The 22043-nt window shown below is 32.8% G+C and overlaps 1 protein-coding gene across 5 annotated transcripts in view; it reads right to left on the bottom strand.

Moving 5' to 3' along the window:
- Positions 1-2550: 2550 nt before the first annotated feature.
- Positions 2551-22043, bottom strand: part of LOC150105314 (uncharacterized) — a 33592-nt gene continuing 14099 nt past the window's right edge. Inside the window, exons 1-3 of one of the 5 annotated variants that reach the window (XM_090394077.1) lie at positions 4528-11899; positions 4157-4372; positions 2551-3416 (exon numbers count right to left, since the gene is read on the bottom strand). In XM_090394077.1, coding sequence (XP_090250203.1) covers positions 2906-3416; positions 4157-4353 — 708 coding nt within the window. In that variant the 5' untranslated portion in view covers positions 4354-4372; positions 4528-11899 and the 3' untranslated portion in view covers positions 2551-2905. Of the gene's footprint in view, positions 3417-4156; positions 11900-22043 lie in introns of those variants that run through there. The other 4 variants (XM_090394078.1, XM_090394076.1, XM_090394079.1 and 1 more) reach the window with 4 other exon arrangements.

The following is a 22043-nucleotide window of genomic DNA, read 5'->3' as shown; positions in this document are numbered from 1 at the left end:
AAAATAGCTTAAGATTTTCTCCCCCAATTCAATTGGAGTTGTCCTCGCAATCATATTACTTGTCAATGGATTCATTCACTTTTCCCGTCTCGTGTATTTTCATTGGAACCTTCACATCTAGTCGGAGTTTGAGATATTGCACTTTTCTGGCTTTGCAGACATCTTTCTCAAAAGTTTGGTTACAACTATCAGCATTTGTCTACACACATGCGCGGTTCTTGTTAAGTATTCTCCATATCATTAATTCTACACTGGTTTTATCTGAGAGGACTGTCCTGGGTTCGATTCCCGTCGCTGACTTGAGGAGCTTAAGAATCTTGTCATAGCAAGTAAGTCGGTCTTGGGCAAAAACAATTTTTTTTCATCCAATATACACACGAATTAGTCATGAGTATCGCCCTTGGGGGATGCAGTAGTGACCAACCCGCTGCATTAATACGGCAGTAACTCCTGATTAAGAGGGGACTCAACCCGTCCTAGGATGAGGATAGGTGGTTTTTTAGTGTAGTACACCCACAGACCCTTTTCTGCACGTCAAAAGAATACATTCCGATAATAGAGTAATCAATCCGTCTTCTGCGATGAGTTATTACATGTCGGAAAATTAATGTTTTATGATCATTGTAGTTCTTAAAATGGTAACTATTTTTCTTATTTCACCAACACGCGATTTCTAGTGTTGGTGACCAATTCGTAGCCTTATTTCTTTCTCCCCCTTCAACATGAATTATCTACATTATCCGATCCGAAGTAAAATGATACCATTACTTAATTTACGTAAGTAGATTGTGCCGTTCTTGCTCATTAGAGAAACCCTGTAGTATTCAAATGAAATCACCTTGTACCGTTAGTAACCAAGGTTATCTTCCCCTCTTTATTTGTTTTATATTTATTTTTAGTCTGGGAACCTTGCTCTAGAGATATGGAATTTTTAAAATTCTTTTTATCCTATCCTAGACAGGATTTGAGAAAATGAAACTACTGAACGTATCTGGGGATGGTTCTCTGCAACTCGCATTTTTGTTTAATCAATATCAGCCTGATGTATGTCTTATCTTCTGGTATGGCCCGCAATTCAGACTGCATTCAAGATATACCGATACTTAATTATGCGATATATAAATAAGGGTCTCTAAGATCTCTAAACAGCAACAATAATTTGATATAGTTTAAATAGAATTTTCCATTTAAACTATTTCTAACTTAATCATATACACACACTGAAGCCTTGCACAAAAGGTGGTGCTAAGATACTCAACACCTGACCCTCACTTCCAAAATCATAAAATATTCAGTCAGCAAAATTTATAAATTATATTTTGAAATACATAAATGTATAAAAAATAAGGCATAAGTGTTATTGACATAACTCGTACAGGCAGCATCACTAGGTGTAAGACTACCCCCTGCTTATTGGATGACTGAAGTGGCTTGAAAAAGTTCAACGCTTGGTATCTAGAGCAGGGTTTCTCGACTACATAGAAATAAATCTTTAAAGCCTTAGTGATTTCTACACATACCTGCAAATTAAACATGTGCACGATGAAAGTAAATTAAACTTATTTTCAACAAGGAGTTGGAAGGCAAGATTCTAAATCCACAATAAAGCATGTGAACCACAAATTCGAAATTAAAAAGAGAACTGAAGGACAAGCTTAATGCAATCTGCGAAAGAACAAAAATGTTTTGGAGTGCAAATTGGAGGGAAGACTATCACAAAAGCAATCTTGTATAATTGAAGGCAAGATAGAAACCAGTTTTTTCTGGCATGTAGAAAAATTAAGCGATTGTTTTAAGCAATGTTAAGACCACATAACATTGCAGTATTAATATATTATGGAAACAGACAACAGAATTAGTACTGTCTGACCGCAGATCCGAGACCATAGTCTGCCAGATTGCCAAGTCAATTCATGCTGAAGGGGAACAAAAAATAAAGGATGTACGAATTGGTCACCAGCAACCGAAATCACATGCTTTACACATAAAATTTTCCAACTGTTATACAAGCAAAATAGCTTGCCACTTTAAAACTATGATGTTCATAAAAGAAAAGTAAATTTTTCTTTGTGTAATAATAAACTCAACCCACAAGACGTACTGATTACCCTATTATCGGAATGGATTCTCCTTCCAACATGCGCACAAATGTTGAAGGGTCTCGCATCTGTGGGTGTACAGTAAGCTGGTATGGTAGGAGTCAGTTGAATAAATAACACTGAAGTTGTTGTTAGTAATGGTGTATCTCTAATTTGTACTGTCAACCTGTACCCCCCCCATCCCAAGGATACATATCAAGAATCTGATAATGAAAATTAAGTTTTCTCTGAACAAAAGGTACATAAAAAACTGATTGTACCAAATTCACAATTTTATCAGCAGTATTTTTGTTTAATGCACAACTTATGAATCCAGTTCATTTTCTCTCATGAATGAAATGTTTGTTAGGAATTTCCAATATACAACCAACATACAAACATTAAATAAATATTTATTGACAAAATCATACAATTTTGTTAACGGACGATGTAGCAATAGCATTATATACACATGTACATTCCCCCCCCCCCCCCTTGTGATCTCTAAGTATTTACAACATATACAACGAAACATTTACTTCTGGCATTGTTTCTGAATTTTTGAACTGCTTTTGATATTCAGCATGAAAACACGATTACTATTCAATGGATGGTCTTTAGATTTATCAAAAACTGGAATGAAACTATAACAAATCCTCTTTATCTTCTAACGGCTATTTTTTATTTTTCTGAAAACATTTTGTCAACTGGCATGCAGCATGTGAAACTATCAGACTGTTAGAAGCTGCTTGCATAAGTACTTCTTCACTGTAACAGCTTTATAATCAGTGCTAGACTGCAACCTATCTACAAGAAACAAAACCAGGTCACGTTAAGATGCTAGTTGCACTGACTGTACTATAATTCATACTATTTATCACCTCTTTCTGTCCAGTCATTTCTGCTAAATCTGAGAGAAAATAATTCATTTCTTTGACGTCTGAAGTGTCCATTGCATTATATACAGTGAAACCATACTGACATGATGCTGCCTTATTATCTTCTATGTCCCCTGAAGTATCCTCTTTCCTCCTCGAGTCTGTATATGAATCTGACACTAATTCATTACAAATTCTCGCCAAAGTTTCTTCCACAATAGTGTTATCATTCACATTATAGTCCACTGTACTTGAGAATTCATTACTACTTAAGAGATCACTAATAGTTAAGTTATAATTATCAGTATCTTGCATTAAATCACACAGCTGTTCCAATTCTTTTCTACTAATGTTCCTGTACTTTTTTCTCAATTCCCTCTCTCTACGATTTATTTCTCGCATATTTTCTTTTATTGCATAATAGAGATTTCTTCTCTCTTCTATTTCTTCAGAATCATACCTGAAATATAAAAAAAGAAAACCGTTATTCGAAATTCTTTTCTTTATTTTAAAGATTTACCACTGGACCTGCATTAAAAACAAATTACTAGCACCCAAAGAAAAATTACACAATTACATAATTTTTAAAATGAAAGATATGTTCCAGGATACTAAAAATATCACTTAACTGAGTACAAGATTCACGTCTCTTAAAAATTGCCAATTTCACAAACAGGCTGTTGGAAATTAAGTATTTAATTATATGGAAAATTAATTTTTCTTTAATCATGTTTAATATAATTGAAGCCTTTGTTTCAACAAGTCCAATATTTGTGTTAAAGTAGAATCCTTATATGGAGTTAAAAAAAAATTAACTCCATTACCTAAAAACTAAGGATATTAGTTATTTGTAACTCAGTAAGAATTTAAACCATTAAAAGCTAATTTTAATGACAATTAAGTTTAAAGTTCGTTAAAGATGATGATATACAAGTGTATTTACTTCCTGGTTAAAATACACCAACTGAATCATCTTAAAGATGAAGAAACTTGGCATTCATTATTCACGGAGGGGGAACACCAGGAAGCATATCAGAAATAATTTTCCGTATGTTAAATGGAAAAAGGTGAACCTTGTACCAAAACTACAATTAATAGTTATACATATTATCATATAAATTGCTGTAGCAATAATTATCTAAAGGTCATGTATACAGATAGAGAATTCTAAAATTATTTCAAAACCAAAAACATTCATACTGTGTTTGGTATCCATTGTTCATTTCTGAAGGCTGGTAACGTTCACCTGCCTTCTGCTGATGGTTGGATGGACCTCTGCAGGTGGACAGACTGTCACCTACATGTGATGGTTTTCTTTCTCCATTTTCAAATTTCCAGTCTGCTTTACAAACCCCTCTTCTACCCGCAGCCAGCAAAGCAACATCCCCTGCTGCCATTCACTGATTTTAACGGCCTCTAATTTAATAAAAATGGAACAAACAAAAACTAAAACACACTTACACGTTAGATGGACAACTTTTAAATCAGATGATGCAATTTATATAGTTTACCTGTTTAAAGTTTACATTACTTAAATTGGGCAACTTTTGTTCAACATTCGGAACACTTACTGGTGGCATCCCCAAAAGAATGTAGCCGATATTTCGAACTGTCTGCTGCAACTGAATTTTCATAAGTAATCAGAGGACCTCCAGTTAAGTGATATGTATTATCTTTTCACCAGTCAGATGTCTTGATTAAAGCCTTGAATGTTAGTATGTTGTCCCAGGTTCCATATGGAAAAGATGACAGATCCCTTACAGATCCTCACTTCAAAGCCGAGATATGCAGTTTCATAGCCTTTTTCTATTATCCTATTTTTGAAATGAGAACAGAAAAAAAAAAAAGCAATACAAAAAAGCACACATAGGACGTAGTTGTTGTCAACATCAAGAAAACTTAGCATTAGCTTACTAACTTGAAGTTTTACCCTAACAGGTGTAAGCACAATTACTTTCAAGTATTGAATATGCTGAAGCTTTTATAGAATCACTATCACTCCCTTTACTTACAGATTGATGAACCCCTGATGCTCCAAAATTTGCAGTTTTACACACTTATACGTCTAATACTTGATCAATGACCAGCCATTAAAGCTATATCCTTTGACATCATGTGTTTGACACCCGATGATATTCTGCGATACACTGGAATTCTTGTTCAGATGTTCAAGACAAAGCCGAAATACACCGAGATTCCCTTCACACCTAAATGGTCCTAGATTTAATGAATACAGAAGAAGCGAAACAAGTGATAAAGCAAGACCATTGTTATCATAATCAACATAGCAATTAATCTGGAGTTGGTTGGGGAAAGAACTATATATATATATACACACATATATATACATGCAGTGTAAATTTGATATAGCATATTCCAGGGATGACTTACCATGACAGCCTATACTCAGTGCATACTTCTGTAGTATTATATAGCTGGTCAATTTTCTTTGTTTTAAGTTTAGTTATAATTAAAAATAGTTAGCACATTAATACACCACTATCTGCAGACAATACAAAGAATCCTAAAAATTATAATTATATATTTAATTTAAAATATATAATCATTATATAAAAGGGAAAGCACCTACTCTACAACTCTCCGTCTCCACCCCACCAACTACAATAAATCACCACCATCATCATCTACACTGATGCCATCTACTGCCCACCACCACTAGTATTTTCACAATCACAAAATATCCATATCACAATGGGATTTGAACCTGCAGCCCTTTGGCTAGAGAGCGGATACGCTAACTACTTGGCCAGTAATATAATATAATTATGATACAATGTTATTAGAACACTTGTTACAAAAAATGCACAAAGAGTGCCATATTATAGTATAGTTTTTCTCCATAATTCTTGGTTGCAAAATGCATTTTAAATACACCAATTCCAACATCTCTGTACAAATATTGATGGCAGATAATCACAATGCAGAAAAATTGTAAGGCACTTATATAACGTACATTTCAAAGAGACGAGTTTTTAAAACCTTTGAACCAGAAATCAGGTTCAAGGGCAGATAGCAAGGTGGTTACCCATTTTCATGGGTGAGTACAAAGCATTATGGTTCAAGAATTTGACTTAAAAAAAAAAATGTTTGTTACATAACTATTTTCCACTGCCAACAAAATTACTCAAGCTCCACTAGCTGTGTATGAAACAGCTATCTTTAAAAAATTAATTCCTATTTTGGACCTGAGACACTAAAAAGCCAGCAACCTTACTCCTAAAGGAGCCAATCTTCTGCAATAGCATAAGAAGTTCCACCACAGACAAGTAGCTTTTTTCCTATATGAAATTGGCACAATGTGAGCTGTAAGATACACCTTTTCCACATACCTCATAACACTTCTCCAATCTCTAGCGATAGTGAAATATAGGAATCCAAATGAACTTTATCGATGTGCTTTAGATGGCCATGCCAGTAATCACATCTGAAGGTTTTTCAACAATCAAAAGATGAGATGCCTAAATGCATCTTGTAAACCAATACCACCATAGCACTCAACTCATCCAACGTGCACCAAGTATGTGCAATTCAAATCTAAGAAACAGTAGCAAATAGGCACACCAAGTAACTGGGAGCCAGCCTGCTAGAGTAGCACAGTGCTCTCAGCACTACACATATGAGAAAATTGTCTCTTCTATGACCGAACTGGAATAGTGGCATATCTACTAGCAGTATCCTTTTGAAAGTCAAGTGATCTGATCTGTGTCAGGAAACTGCAGTCCTAAGCATTCTGAAGATCAACTTTGTACAGTCAAGAAACCAATTTACAGCTTTAGTGATGCACAACCTTTATCTTCAACACACGACACCTTCAAGTCTTCAAACAAGGTGAGAAGCAGTTATTTCCATAAACCATCACAAGGAGAGCACCCTTTATCTCTTCCACCAACAATGGGCAACAGCATCAATCTACTTTACAAGCTAGCAGCAACATTATCTCATTCTACCAAAAAGGGTTTTGGTAGAATGAAATGGATTAGTAAAATGCTTAAAAAGCTAAACAAGGATCTGAAGTTGATTGTTTTCTCACAATGCCATCATTATACTTAAGTATAATAAATGGCATTAATTACAAAGTATAAAGTTTGTGATTTAAAAGGCAGTTGATCTATTGAAGACATTTTAAAAGATCTAAAAAAAATTAAAAAGGAATTTTTAACCAAATTGAGTTAGTTGATCTCACATTTAAGTGTCAGAGTTTTTCCCTCCATAAAACTTTTCAATATGCAATTTAATCAACACAATACACTAGCTTCATGGCCATCATAAATCTTTGGGATTACAGCCAAAGCAACTAAGGCCACTGAATCCTATCACTAAACTGCAGTTCTGTTTGGTCTACTTTGTAGGATGAAAAATTAGTTCATCATTGATGAAGAACCATGCCAACTCCGCATGCGAGTAAATTTGTTCACACTGAACTTCTAGATTTCTGATCACCTGTTAGGTCAGTTATACACTGGATCAAGACTTTCATACGAGACAGACCACTTATATTGCATTATTATGTGAAACCTCCAAGGTCTCATCAAGGGAGGGACTCCACAGATCTCACTATCCCAGCTACTACCAAATAATCCAACAACGCTACCATCAACGTCACTTACTGCTCACCACCACCACCAACAGTATATTTTATCTGTTAATTACACGTTCTCATTGCTGATTTGCCTGTACATAAGATAAAAAACCTTGCTATTTCCATATGAGATTGGCTATCCATGAGACCTCAGGCAAAACAGATTAGAGAACTAGCCATCATCAGTACTGAAAATTTTCTATTATAAACAAACTGCTAATCAAACAGACGTGAGTATTGCAGTAATAGGTTTAGATCATTTTAATAATTATCACACAAAGCAAATATTTTTTTAAAGACATCTTAATATCAGATGATGTATCCAGGGTTGCCATTACAAAGTTACACTGCATTAAATATTCATTAATGTTAAGCAGGATAGGGGAGGGGCAAAGATCTAGAATTCTGTTCCATTTTTACTCACTTATACTACTTGCAGACCAAATATATTAAAATTACTATCTTAAAATGATTAATTTACAAACTGAAGATGAACTAGCATCTTATGTGGATACAAGAAGCATACCTTACGACATGTATAAAGGACTAAAATGAATAACTATTTGGAAATAAGCTTAAATGAGTCAACTTATACTGTTCTCCATGTCTTTACCTGTAATTTCACTACTGTACTTCGTTTACAATTACTTCTACAGCTTTATGAATAATAAGACTTCATCAAGGATATGTACCTGTAAAATCCCCATAAAAACATTTCTGCACAAGAACAGAATGTTACAATGGGAAAATCAAACTTAAGTAATTCCCACACAAAATTTTGCTGAGGAAACTGATGATCTAGTAGCCACAAACCATGCTACAAATACCTCAATAGGTGCCTTGGCTCTCAAGAACAGAACCTAGCTCTCTTTTCAATAGAAACCTGTATAATTAGCCTGGAAGATCAAGCCTACTTGCATGATAGGGAAAGAAGTTAATGGCTATGTTTATTTATCAGCTAAAGATAATCAACCTAAAAGCACCATTATATGATATCCCATTAATTATAATGGGACATTATGTCCCATTATAATTAATGCATCAATCTTGTAGTTCAATTAACACTGCATAGTTGTTCCTATACAGCAGTGTTTCTCAATTTTTTTGGATCATGCCCCACCTCAACGTCCCAAAGATTTTGATGCCCTCGCCCTCTAGCATAATAGTTAGTCAAGTTCTGAAAAAGTAAAATATAAATATGTACATGTACATTTTCTAATTGCTCCCTATGGGGCATACACCCACGTTGAGAAACACTGATATACAGTGTAATGCAATGATTTACACTATTTTTTTTGGTTTGAATCCTGTTCCAAGATGCTAAGAACCTAACCTTCAGTGTTTCCACTATATGTGATAGCTGGTCTTATGTGGAGTTAGGATTTTTATCCTAGAAAACAGTTCACAACCCACTAAACAAAACAGGCTGGCCTACTATACAGACTTGGAAGATTGCAAAAGATAAGCATTTGCTCAAGTGAGAACCATGGGAAGATGAGCTTATTACAGAAGCATGCGGATGTTATTCAGAGGGATATTTTTAAAATCTACATGGCATCGAAGCATTGTTTATTCTTCTAGATAAACAGTTAGTATAGCAGAAACTTAAGACCATATATAAGGCAAGTATCTGTTATAACTACACAATGTTTGGCCAGTTTTTGCATCATCAAAATGCTGATATGTAAGACTGGCTAACTGGCTTTAAGTTCAATCCCCTCCAATAAATATTCATTGTCCTAAATAAGATACAAATCCAAGTTAATTTCCAACTCTCATCCCATGTTCAACTGTGCAACAAATTAGGGAGGGAAAAAAAAATTGGTTGTTTACATTAAGTCAATGTGCAATTATCTGTAAAGTTTCATTGGACGGTGCACACATCAAAGGATGAAAAACCCTGTCACATTTGTACAATGGCCAGCTAAGTTACTTTTAATTAAAATATTTCTCTCATACTACAAGCAGGAACTGAACTTAAGTCTTCAAATTTCAAAACCAAAGGACACTGAAACTAACAACTGTGCTGTGCAAGGAAATTGGTTTCACAGATTTCTTTTTAACTGAAATGAATATATAATCAAATACACATGTTTCCCATGATGCCATTTAAGGATAGAGGACCACCAATTATCATTAATCTAAAAATTAACTTACCACTGGTGCAACCTTTCCACCCCTTCCAAAAGGATTCTTGGTGGCACCCAAATATGACAACTCACCTCCATTGCAATAAAGTCAGTTCCCTTTTTTCAAGCAAATTACACTCAAAATACTACTTGTGAATTTCTGCCATCCACTGAGAATGAGTTAATTCCAGTATTGATGGAATTCCAATAATTCCATCAAGACAGCAATCTTTTTGGTGAAAAAGTTACAAATAAAAGTCAAATCTTGTTCAATAATCATCACAAATATACTGAAATTGACATTTCAGGAATCCAATTTAAGATGATGCACCAATTAGAATAATGGCAACATCTTTGTTCAAAATTCAGGTGAAGCATTCTAAAACTAAAGAATGACTACTATAACAATAAAACAAGTTCTGTTATGTAATTGTCTGAGCAGTAAAAGGCACACACATTAACCAGCTTATAACTGATATGATCCTTTGGCCCATGCCATAATACAAACACTATATTGCTGCTAGACAAACTGGTTTAATAAATGGCATCATTTCATGATATGTACAATCAAATTATGTCCATAATGCTGCTGAAAGTGAACAATCTGACAAAATTTTTGATGCATATTCTAACTTGATTTTTTTTTAACATTGTAACTAAAGCTGTAATGTAAGAACATGTCAAACTTAACAATACACTTGCCACTTTCTTTTAGTAGTATAAATTGCAAAAACACTGCAACACTAGGCACTCTGGTGAAGTGCACCTTAAAAGGCAATCAGAATATACTTCTTCAGCTTAGATTAGGAGTGCAAAAAATCTCAAATGCATCACAAATCTTCCAGGGCATGTGATATTTCATATAATCCTGTATGTTTGTTAAATCACAACCTCTCTCCTATTCATTTTGGTACCTATACACATGATCAAGCAAATTAAATGAAGCTAAAAAATGTTCCCTTTGTGTATGAGAAAGAGAACAAAAAAGATGGTGCTACAAAAGTAGAAGCATGCAAAATGTTTTTGACCACTATATGCTATTTTTTCACTACCAATAATAGAGTTTGAATCTCTTCAACTCTACATCCCACTGTTCAACTGACATGCCTTGAACAGATTTAAGAATAGATCTGTGAAAATTGTAAACTGTCAAAATAAACACCTTCACCCTTATTTTCTGTTGTCTCCCCCCTCAGTTTCATCTTTAGTTTAATATCCCAATATCCAAGTAAAAATTCTGTAGTCAAGACAATCATTGCTGAGAAAGTATCACAGGCTATCATGTCAGTGTAATCACTCATTCTCAGTGATGAGTCAACAGGAATGGAATACACACACAAATTAATGTTCAATCATCAGTCAAACTGCACTAATCCATGAAAGAAGCATTTCCGAATTGATACATTTAATTTAAGCCAAAGAATATCAATGAATGATAATTGTGCATCACAATCAAATATTAATTGAAAGAAAAATCTGGCATAATACTCATGCTATGTGAGGATTCCATTAATGTTTGGTCTTTGCTTGTCATTTTCTGCATTTCCAAAGATCACACCCAGAAGAGATGTACACCGAATTTCCCATGACAGATTCTGTTAATTCTTTCTGTTTTCCATTATAACAACACACTGACAATTGTCAGTTTTAGCAGAAAGATTAATTTTCGATACCACACTTACCCATCCACCCTCACAGACTTGCCTAGCAATTTTTTTTTTATTTTAATAAGCCTGGTTCCATAAGCAAGTCCATTTGCAAAATTACACTTCAGGTATCAATTTCTATAATAATACAGTGATTCCTTTCTATATGAATATTTCCTCTTCCACATCAGCTGATACTTCTCCCTCACCAGCAAGAACTTTTACTACTGAAATAATTAGTAGTTTTACAATTTCAACTTGGTTAAGTTAAACACTGTACTAAATTGCCCTTTCTTTTTAGAACTTGTATGATTTTGTATATAATCATTTTAATATAAAGCAAAGCCAAAATTGGTTGATTGCCTGAAATCAGATAAGTTGAGTCATTTCACCTAACACTGTCCACTATGAAAATAGATGGATGCTGCTGTTTAAAGAATTATCCTGAAGTTCTAATTTTCAATTATTTCTGAACCTAAAGAAGAATTAACATTTACACTTTTTTTGTCTCAAAACAATTTCAAATCATAAAAGGTTCTGCTATATATTCAAAGTACACACCACACTTTATGCAAACTAGATATCCCATATGAATAACTACATTTCATTTTTTAAAAAAAAAAAAAGAATAACTGAATTGTAACACACAAAAAATAATAATGCACACTTAAAAAAAAAAAACACATTAAAGAAATCCTCCTGTACACAAGCACAGTTTTACCTGTCGTATGACAACTTTCTATGTTACCCATAAACACATCAATGTCAGGATGTCTAATGCTCTGTATTGCAAAATAAAGATACAGCCAACATGAACATGATATTTTCACTATGGTTTAAGAAGGGGAGGAGAGGGGGGGGGATATGCTGCAATCCAAAGGAAAATAACAGACCAATCTATGTGAATGACATTAACAGATACTGTCGAAGGGCAAAGAACTCTTTACAGTCAACTAAGGTTAAATAAATATAGTTGCAGAAGTAACTTGACACTCTTTATTCTAATGTTTAATATTATTAAATAAAAGAGCATCAAGTCAAAAATTAATATTTAACTTTTGTTAATGGATATTCACTTAGTGTTCTATCCTGTACACTCCTTGAGTCAAGGGATGTAGTGGATAAAGTTCTGTTAAGAAACCAATTCAATTGTGTACACAGGATACCGCTCTTTATCAATAGCACTAATTCTTGAATACAAGAATTACACAATTATAAAATTCTGCATAGAACTTGTAGGTATGAAATATTGTGAATGCCTTTGGTTTGTTATTAAAGTTGATCTACTGGAAGTTGTTAAAATAACATACCAGCCAACTAAGTTTTTCAAAGTTCACATAAGCCCTAATGACTACTCACTGAATTTATTAAAAAGTATTCTGAAACTGATCGAGTAATATAAGAAATCATAATACTTGAATAAGTCATTTCAATAATGAAAAGAATTAAGACAATTATTTTAGAATGCACATTAATTACTTAGAAAAGCCAGATACACTTCACTGGAAGTAAAAAATAAATAAGAAAAAAAGCTCGAGTGAAAACAATGAAATTCCATTATGTAATCCAGTGTCAATGCCAATGTTTACGTCTACATATGTTCATAAATGCAGTCTAAAACTAAAATTTATTAAGAATTTGAACTCATAACTGCAAATAGTTCATTTGCAATTATGAGTTCAAATGTCAGACCATTGAACCTCACAAGGTTCTGTTGTAAGAAACAAATTAAACTGTGTATATAGGATATCGCTCTTTATCAAAAACTAATTCTTCATGAACTGTGTTAACCAATCATGCAATAATGTACATGTTATATAATCCTTATAATGTAATCCAAATAGGTGAATAGCAGTGGAGACAGTATACATCCTTGCTTTATACTGGATTTTACAACAAATCATTATCCAATACATCCTTTAACTTTCTCTATCATAACTGTTATTTCTGTGAGATGTCCTTTATAGCAATCAACTAACATTGTCTCATTTTGAGTAATTACCAATACTGAAAATGTAAACCGATGACTATGTTCTGGAATATTTGATGCAAATAAGTCTCATTTAACATCAATATCTTTCAGAGTAATTATTCCTAACATCCAGAAAGTCATCAATTTTTGTTAATTGTCACAGATTCTTTCTTGCAGTGTCTCTTTTCCTTATTACCAAGCTTTTCCAATTAAGCTGAACCAAGCAGATTTCATGTTCACAATCTATATTCACCCCATGACTTTTTTTTTATTTACTTTTACATGAATATTTTACATTTTTTTCTATACCTGATGGCTTACTTAAAAGGAACTTTTAATAATTGTTTTGTACTCTAACTTAGGTCCACTATTAAGTTGTGAATGTTCTCTCACTGCAAAATTTACGTTTTCCTAGACGAATCTACCAATGTTCAATTCTAATTTTAACATAGGAAACTTGGGTTTTTCGTCCCTCAGAACATGAACACATATGGATCTGCAGTCATAAAATACATACTTACTCCCTCACTAACTCTTTCCTATTTCATGAGCTGTACATTTAACCTAAACTTTTGTGAACACATTGCTAGCAACAGTAACTTACTTCATGTGTATTCTTTCATCTGAATGGATCAGTGTTAGTAATTACTATCCAGTATCCAAACATCAAGCAGGTACTCATTGTTATTGAATATGCTCTTTTCCCCAACTTTCACTGAAACATCTGTATCTAGTACTCATTTCCTATTCAAATGAATGAGTGATTTTTCCTTTTATGTCAGATGCCCACACACCAAATTCCTACATACCCTTCAAGAAGTAGAGTAAAAAGTTCACAATACCAACTTCCTACTGAAAGACTTTCTATAAATTATTCAGTATCTATAAAAACATCAGTATTGTCAGATTTTGCATATCAGTCTTCAAAGGCACATATAAATATATAGTAAGGCTTCTTACTATATATATGAAGTTTTTTTTTAAAGTGTTTTTTCCAAATGATAGTGGTAAAAAAAAACAACTAATGTTCTGTTTATGTAATCATACCACCTTAGATTAGCTCAGCTCACATATTCCTGAATGCTAAGTTAAAATTGGTTAGAACACTGTATACAGCTAGTGTTTTAACTAGCTTCTCTTTAACTATTCCATATAAATTTAGTTATTTTCTTACTATATTAACTTAGCTAATTCTACTTATTTCCATATCTGCTATCTTCACTAGAAATTGTGACAAAATAACTGAAATTTTACTTCTGTAGGTTTTCCATTCAGAATGCAGCTGATGCTTAATGGCCCCCGTCTATTTACTGTTAATTTTCATGCCACGTCTGATACAGCAGTTATTCAATTTAGTTAAAGAATTTCCCAAGCTTGTACTAGATTTATAAATTTCTGCATAAAAGGCCGAGATTGATATTTTAAATTTGTTAGGTTTAATGCCATTCTCTAAAATTTCTAAATACCTCTACTTCCATACTAAAACCTCTTAAGATAATAGGTCCAAATCAATTTCAGTTTCAAAATTTCAATGTCATTTACATGTCCAGAAGGTGTTTCTTGATGGATTTCCCAGAAGAACTGTTTATGCAATTTGGAAATTTGTCTAGAACCAAATTTTGAGATAAAGGAGGAACTAAATGATCTCAGTTTGTTCTTGCATACACTAATCCATAATATTTTAGTTATAGAATGTTTATAACTTTTATTGAAAAACAAATTTTGCATGATAACGAGAATATTTTTCTCACCATGCGGGTAGAAATTACAAAAGCAGGCAGAAAACCAGAAGTTAATGTACATGAAATATTAGTGCATTCCAGATGGTAACAATCGTAAATTTTTTTTTTTGTAGTCTTGTAAGGTTGTACAAATCTCAGTCATGCAGAAAATCATGGTGCTGCTACTATCTCACAAAATTATTTTCAAATGAAATCTTACACACACAGTAAAGTTACTGAAATCAAACAAACTACTTGCCAAATATGTCAAACGGTTCATGTCAATCCTGGTTATTTTCTTTACTATTAATGACTAGTATGTCTCACCACATGCATTTAATCATATTTCATGCAATAGTTTTACTGCATATCTATTAAATACTAACCATTACAAGACTGCATTTCTCATATATCAAGTTGGATGTAGCATATGAGAAATGGATGAGAAAATATAATAGGGGGAGTTTGATTATTTCATATGGCATTGTGATGCCAAAGGTTTTTTTGGCATCAATGCCATATGAAACAATCAAATCCCCCATCCCCCTATTATATTTTCTCATCCATCAATTAGTGCTATAATTATTTTTGTGATGATTAATGCCACTGAATCATGCTCAAGAATACCTTTTTTTTTTTTTTTTTTTTTTTTTTTTAAGTAAATGCTTCAGGGCTGAACAAGATAAGATCACTCCACACTGATTCTTACCAACATAACTTAAATCTTCTGCTCACATTTCTTAAAGCTGATACTTCTAAGAACAAATTTCAAAGTGAAGAATGTGACTGAAAAAGATACATAAAATTCAAGAAATATCATTAAGATGGTGTATTTATATAACTTGAGTAGCAGTTGTTATAACCTACTGAAAAGGTATTAATGAATTCGGCAGAATACTTTAGTGCACATTATGTATCTGCCATTTTCTTAAAAAAATAAATAAATAAAATTGGGGGGGGGGGGGGGGGGTGGACAGCCTCTGCAACTGAGTGAAAAGCAGAAAACCCCCAACCTGATAGTGAATAATACTGAATTTGCAACATTAAAGAATGTTTTAAAAGGGTATTGTGTTTCCTATGTAACTATGCAAGGTTTTAAAAATACTCTATGTTAAAATTAGAAACTAAACATGTTACATTGCCTATTACAGGAGTTCTCTAAAACTGGGTTTAATAAAAAAGTAACCATAGTGGAAAAGCCAGCAATAACGTAATAAGCCATTTATTTGGCAAGTTACTAAAAAATTAACTCTTAATTTTAACATTAATGATAAAGAACCAAAAGTGTAATGGTTAGATAGAATAAATATTCTTAGAGACTTATGATTGCTTTTAAAGAAACATGTCAACAAATGAAACAGGAAAAGTCAGGTTTGATTTATAGAGGAAAGAACAGCTGTTATCTACTCACCAGTAATGAACTTAATCTCAAGAGGTAAATTAAATTAACCAGAATAAAGGGAAGGAAACAAAGCTGGAACTATTGCAAAAAGAATTCAGCTAATGCCCATCTAGCTTTTGGAGACTGAATGGGTATTTCAAAAGAACTAGAAAACAAACAGTTGAAATTTAATTGAAAGAATGTTCATAATAAATTTAAAACGAGATTGGAATCAGATTGATGATAGCTTCAGAAAAACATACCACACGAATTGTATACGTATGTGAAAAACCAATTGCTCCCACCCATAAACGGCTATTTGCAACCCTATACTACATTCAGCACCATGGGTGAGCTAAGCATTTCTTTTCTATTTATCAATTTTATATATTTTTTGGTATTTAAATTTTTTTTTAAACATGAAACACTGTTCTAGAGACTAAACACGGAACTTTTTCAAGCCATTTAAGGCCTCCAATAAGTGGCATGGCAGTTTCGGACAGGAGACCACCAGGATTGAAATCCATCTCCCACTTAAAAAAGGCAAATCCAAATAATGACAATTATCTAAATCACTAAGTACTGTAAATCTGAATGTGAATTAGCTTTAAAGACCACAATCAATTCTAAATATTTTTAAAGATATGAAGAGGAAAAAATAAATAATTGCAGAGTAAACAAAACTAAATTTAACATAAGAATGCAAGGCTTTGAAAAGTTTCTCTGCATTGGCAGAAAGGCAAGAGGAGAAAGGTTGAGAAGGTTATAACATGGCTCATTGGTCAAAAAGGGAGCACACGATTTTTCCTTTTTCAGAATTTCCAATTTAGAGTCAGTTTTTGAACATATAAAAACTAATTATATAATAAATCGCCTTCTTACTTATTTTATTCAGAAATTTCTCCAACACTTCCACTCCAATATTAATTTATTCCAACTTAACACTATTTACTTTTAGCCTATACCATGTGGGGAAGTGATGTTAATGTCAGCAACTTAGCTATATTTGTTTCAAGTGTACTGTCTAGACAGTATAGTTGCTCATACAAAAATCCATTGCTGGTTTTTGCAACTGTGAATTTAAGCAAATTAATTTAATGCTCACAATTTACATCTAAACACAAAAATAAGATAACATTAATATGAAAAAACTAATGGTTTTAGTGCATTAAATCCTCAAAATGTTGCTACCAAATTAAAGTAGAAAACTGAAGTGAAAATTCATTTCAAGTTGAGTGCCTAGACAAATGTAGCAATTTGTTTATAAACTACATGGATATGCAGTATAAGTAGCTGAAGGAGTATGCATTTATGCTGCTCTTATAGGAATATTCAGCATGCAACATACAAGATTATTTAATTTTATGCATATCAAATCACAAGTTTGTGACAGAATAGGAACTTGCACACAGAATGTATTTCATGCACACTAGGGCTGACAAAAATTAGAAATATTCCTCATGACAACAGAGAAGAAACTGACTACAGGAGGTAAAGATGAAATATCAGCCTTAGTAATGTACAAAGAGCATGTCATGAATGATCTTAAGAAATGTCCCTTTTGACTGGAAATTTGCAAGGATTATATGAAGTCATCAAGGAGATTCAGAAAACAATTATGGGCATCAGTAAATTAATGAAAAAATTAATTGAAATTTGTGTCCATACAAATCCTTAACAGGAATCAAATGTATAGTGAGACAAGTGCTATTTAGTTGAGGACCAATTCCAGTCTTTTTAAAAAGTTACAAGATTTCTGTAAAACCTTTTGGCAGTGTTTATATTATTAATAAAATTAATATTCATTTTGATATTAAGTGATTAATTTTATACATGGAAATTTTGCAGGAATTTTATCATTAATTAAAATACAGTATATTAATAAGGATTTAGTGAAAAGGCAAAGAACTGACAGAAATAATGTTCAAGGAGACTTCTGAATAAAATAAGCAGCATGTCCAGGGTTTTACTTGAAGACCCTTGCTGCTTCATTAATGATTTAGGCAGTGCAATTTGAAATACATGTTAATCAACTTGAAATTTCCAAAGTTTACAAAACCATTCCCAAACAACTAAATACTAAGATGTAATATCTACACAGACTAGTTGCAATGAGTTTGTTAGAGCAAATTTTCTTGGAGCACAATAACTAGTGGTCATTAAACAACTTTTCAGCAGTCTGTTATAATGGTGTTTGTTATAAAGGGCAGACTATTTCTTATAATATAATGAGTAATAAAATGTTGTTCTAGGAAAATTTGTCAAACATCTTTTTGGTTAGATGAAAAATCAAATTCGAGAATTAGTCAGATAGACCAGTATCATGAAATAAAATTGTAACCAATCAGTATTATTACAACTAATTCTTTGACATTTAGCTGATGTTGAGTTCCTACAACTTGTATTTTTTTACTGTGTTACATGAATCATTCCTACTTTTAAATGTTAGATCCTCGAGCTAACAATGCAGTCTAGCACAATCATTGTCCTTAGCTGAAAATTCTGGAAATAAAAATTATAGTCTAATAAAAGTACAAATAAAAATATTAATGAGTTCTATGGCAAATAGTTAATCCCATAAAATAAATTTTATACATGGAAATAATTTTTATGCACTTCTGCACACTGCAGTTGTCACTATTTTAAACATTAATTTTAAAATAAAGAAATGCTTCAGGGTAAATTGAGTATTTCAAGTATTTACTGAATTCAATCAGGGAGATAGTTAAACCAAATGCTTTACAGCAACTGGTATAAACTGCAGGCCATTTCATGCCATCTGTATTTCCTTAAATATCTTATGGATACCATCTGAACTTTTAGGTGTTTAGCCTTTAAGTTTTATGTCTGAAGAACCTACGAGATAAGCCTCTGTACTGAAAACACTGTAGTTCAACAGTATGAGCTATAGAAAAAAAGAATTAAAGCATAATGAAACGCGTAAATATATTTCACTTTATGAAAAAAAACATGGAAATAAATACTCTGTGTAAATAATAAGAACTTCTATTTAATTTCTCAAGCAGGGAAACGTACATTTTTAGAATAGAACAAAGCTGAAATACTATATCAAAAAGATTTAATGTACAAAGACCCGTCATGAAATTTAATCTTTGCAACCGCTAAACAGATATTAAACAAATGAATAAAAAGGAAATTATCCTTAGTTAAAAAGGAATGTTGGTTTTAAATAAATATTTAAAAATGCTGTGAATTTTGAGGTTATGAAATTCCATACTATTCTTCAAATAAGAAAATTGCTATAAAGGTGTCTAGTGCTAGTACTCTTGCTGATTTAATCCATCTTGCTTGAACTGTTTCTGACAAAAAAGGTACAGTAATCAAATTACAGCACAAAAATTAATTTCCTTTGATAATAAAGGAATTTTAACAAACTTTCAAGAGGTCTTGAATATAAAGGTAGTTTAATGATGAAAACTACTGTACTGCAACAGAGACATTAAGATCAGGTTTGAATTTTCTAATATTCATTCAGCTTTAGAATGCCTATAAGAAATTTTTGCTATTCAAGAAACTAGGCAGTGGCAGAACATTATTCCTATACTGTGCAGCATTCATGGTTCTGGTTGGTGCATCCACCAAATGCGATGCATTCCAAACCCTCACACCACCTCCCCTTCATGTCAGATATAAAGGACAACATGTCCCTGGTTCATTCCCGATCATAGCACAATCAGAATAATACCACTAATGGTATCACTTCAAATCAGGACTTGTTTATAAACAGCAATCCCCCAATGGCTTCAAGTCCAGTTGACATGGAGGAGCCTGATCCATTTCAAGCACTCTCCTCTGGCATTGGGATAAGGACATGCACCATCTTCCTGAAGCCTTCTGCACAAAGTAGAAGCAGATACCAACATTCCTGTAACTGATACAAGGTCAGAACATAGTCAATTTGGGGTAGCACTTCTATGGTGAGCAAATGAGGTATCAGTCACCCACTGCAGTTTTAGCTAGGAACAAGAGAAATGACAGGCTTACCACCTTAATTCAGTTGTCTCAGCAAAACCAGATGCAAAATGGAAAATCATTCCAAAATGCCTGCTTTTATGCCATACCTGATTTGCATATAACCACTGACAGCACCACTTATTTGTATACAATATCCAGAGCCAACGTAATGTCCTCCTGAATACTATCAAGATTTTTCTGTTCCTTAATTTAAGGAAGTCAGTATATTTTTGTCCCTTTTGTGTGCTTGCAAATGATCTAAATAAATAAAAATAAATGGAATGGTTGACTAAATATTACAATGATTCTAAATACCCAATTTTGATAAAATTCAACCAGGATATGTGAATAACTTACATAAGGATGAACTGAAAAATTAATAAGCTCTTACGCATGCTGTAACACTTAGTTCTACAGTAGCTGTACTTGGGATTGTATTTTCTAGTTTTGAGATTGCAATAAAAATTGCTGTTTGTTTCACCAAGCCCTGAATCTATAGATTCCAAACACACAGAACTACATAAATTATGAGTTAAAAAAATAAATAAAAATAAAATCTTCAACAGAAATCAGAACTATTACTTCATGGAATCTCCATACAATGGCTCAGAAGACCAAACGAGATCTGTGAAGTTATTATAATGATGATGCAGCGGAAATTTCATTATGGTGTCTATTTAGTACCCCAAATTGCAAAGCAGACATTCTAGGACACTACTACCCACCTTACATACAATTTCTTGTCAAGCGTAACATATCATATGCTAGTGGAAACTGCTACTATATCTTAAATCCAAAATATGGTATATACCATTTTTGCTATTCTCAGATGCTATATGCTAATTAGCTACAGATCACAAATCTAGCTTTCCACTGATATATCTCCGACTTAGACACCAAAAGTGACAAGCAAATACACTAATAACACTAAGCATTAGAGAAGTTTATGTATAAAGCACAAAGGGAATAAATATGAATGTTTTTATTCACCTGCAATAAGCCTGTAAAAATAGTAATCAGAAAACAGGATGTTTCATAATTACATTAATATGTGTGTGATGTAACCGAACTGAGTTATTTTGTCAGTACAATGGAACAATATTTAAATGGACCTAATTAAGCCAACATTAATCCACTAAATACCAAATTACAATCAATTCTATTCAGCCAGTTATTTTCAATGACTGTTTTGCCAAATTGTCGTAACAGTAGTGTATGGATAAATATTTATGTAAAATGCATCTTAAAAAAAAAGTAGCAACTTATTAACCTACTTCACTGTTTATACAGAAATCCCTCAACCGCCAATGTTTTGAATACACGTAGCAAATTTGTACTGGTTCTGGTCATACAGCTTTACCAAACCATCTACCATTTGAAATCAAATTTTCATAGAATGATTACTTTTAGCATTAAAAGCAAATTAATTTTTACACACTGTTCCTTATTTATATAAAGAATACTTGGCTAGCTATCTACAATGTGTAAACAAATGGACATTAAACCACTTTTCTAGCAGAGCAATTATCACACCATTCATTCTCCAACCAATTATGTGCAGTTTTGAGTCTCACAAAGGACATGTCTTGTGAACTGTAGGAATAAAATGGATTTCAATGACTGGTTCAAAACCACACCTGCTTATTAGAAGCCAAAATGACAA

Source organism: Typopeltis vanoorti, chromosome 6, assembly GCF_054136105.1.
Source record: "Typopeltis vanoorti isolate ZY-2024b chromosome 6, IOZ_Tvanoo_1.0, whole genome shotgun sequence".
NCBI lineage: Eukaryota > Metazoa > Arthropoda > Arachnida > Uropygi > Thelyphonidae > Typopeltis > Typopeltis vanoorti.
This window is presented reverse-complemented; position numbering and strand designations above follow the sequence as displayed.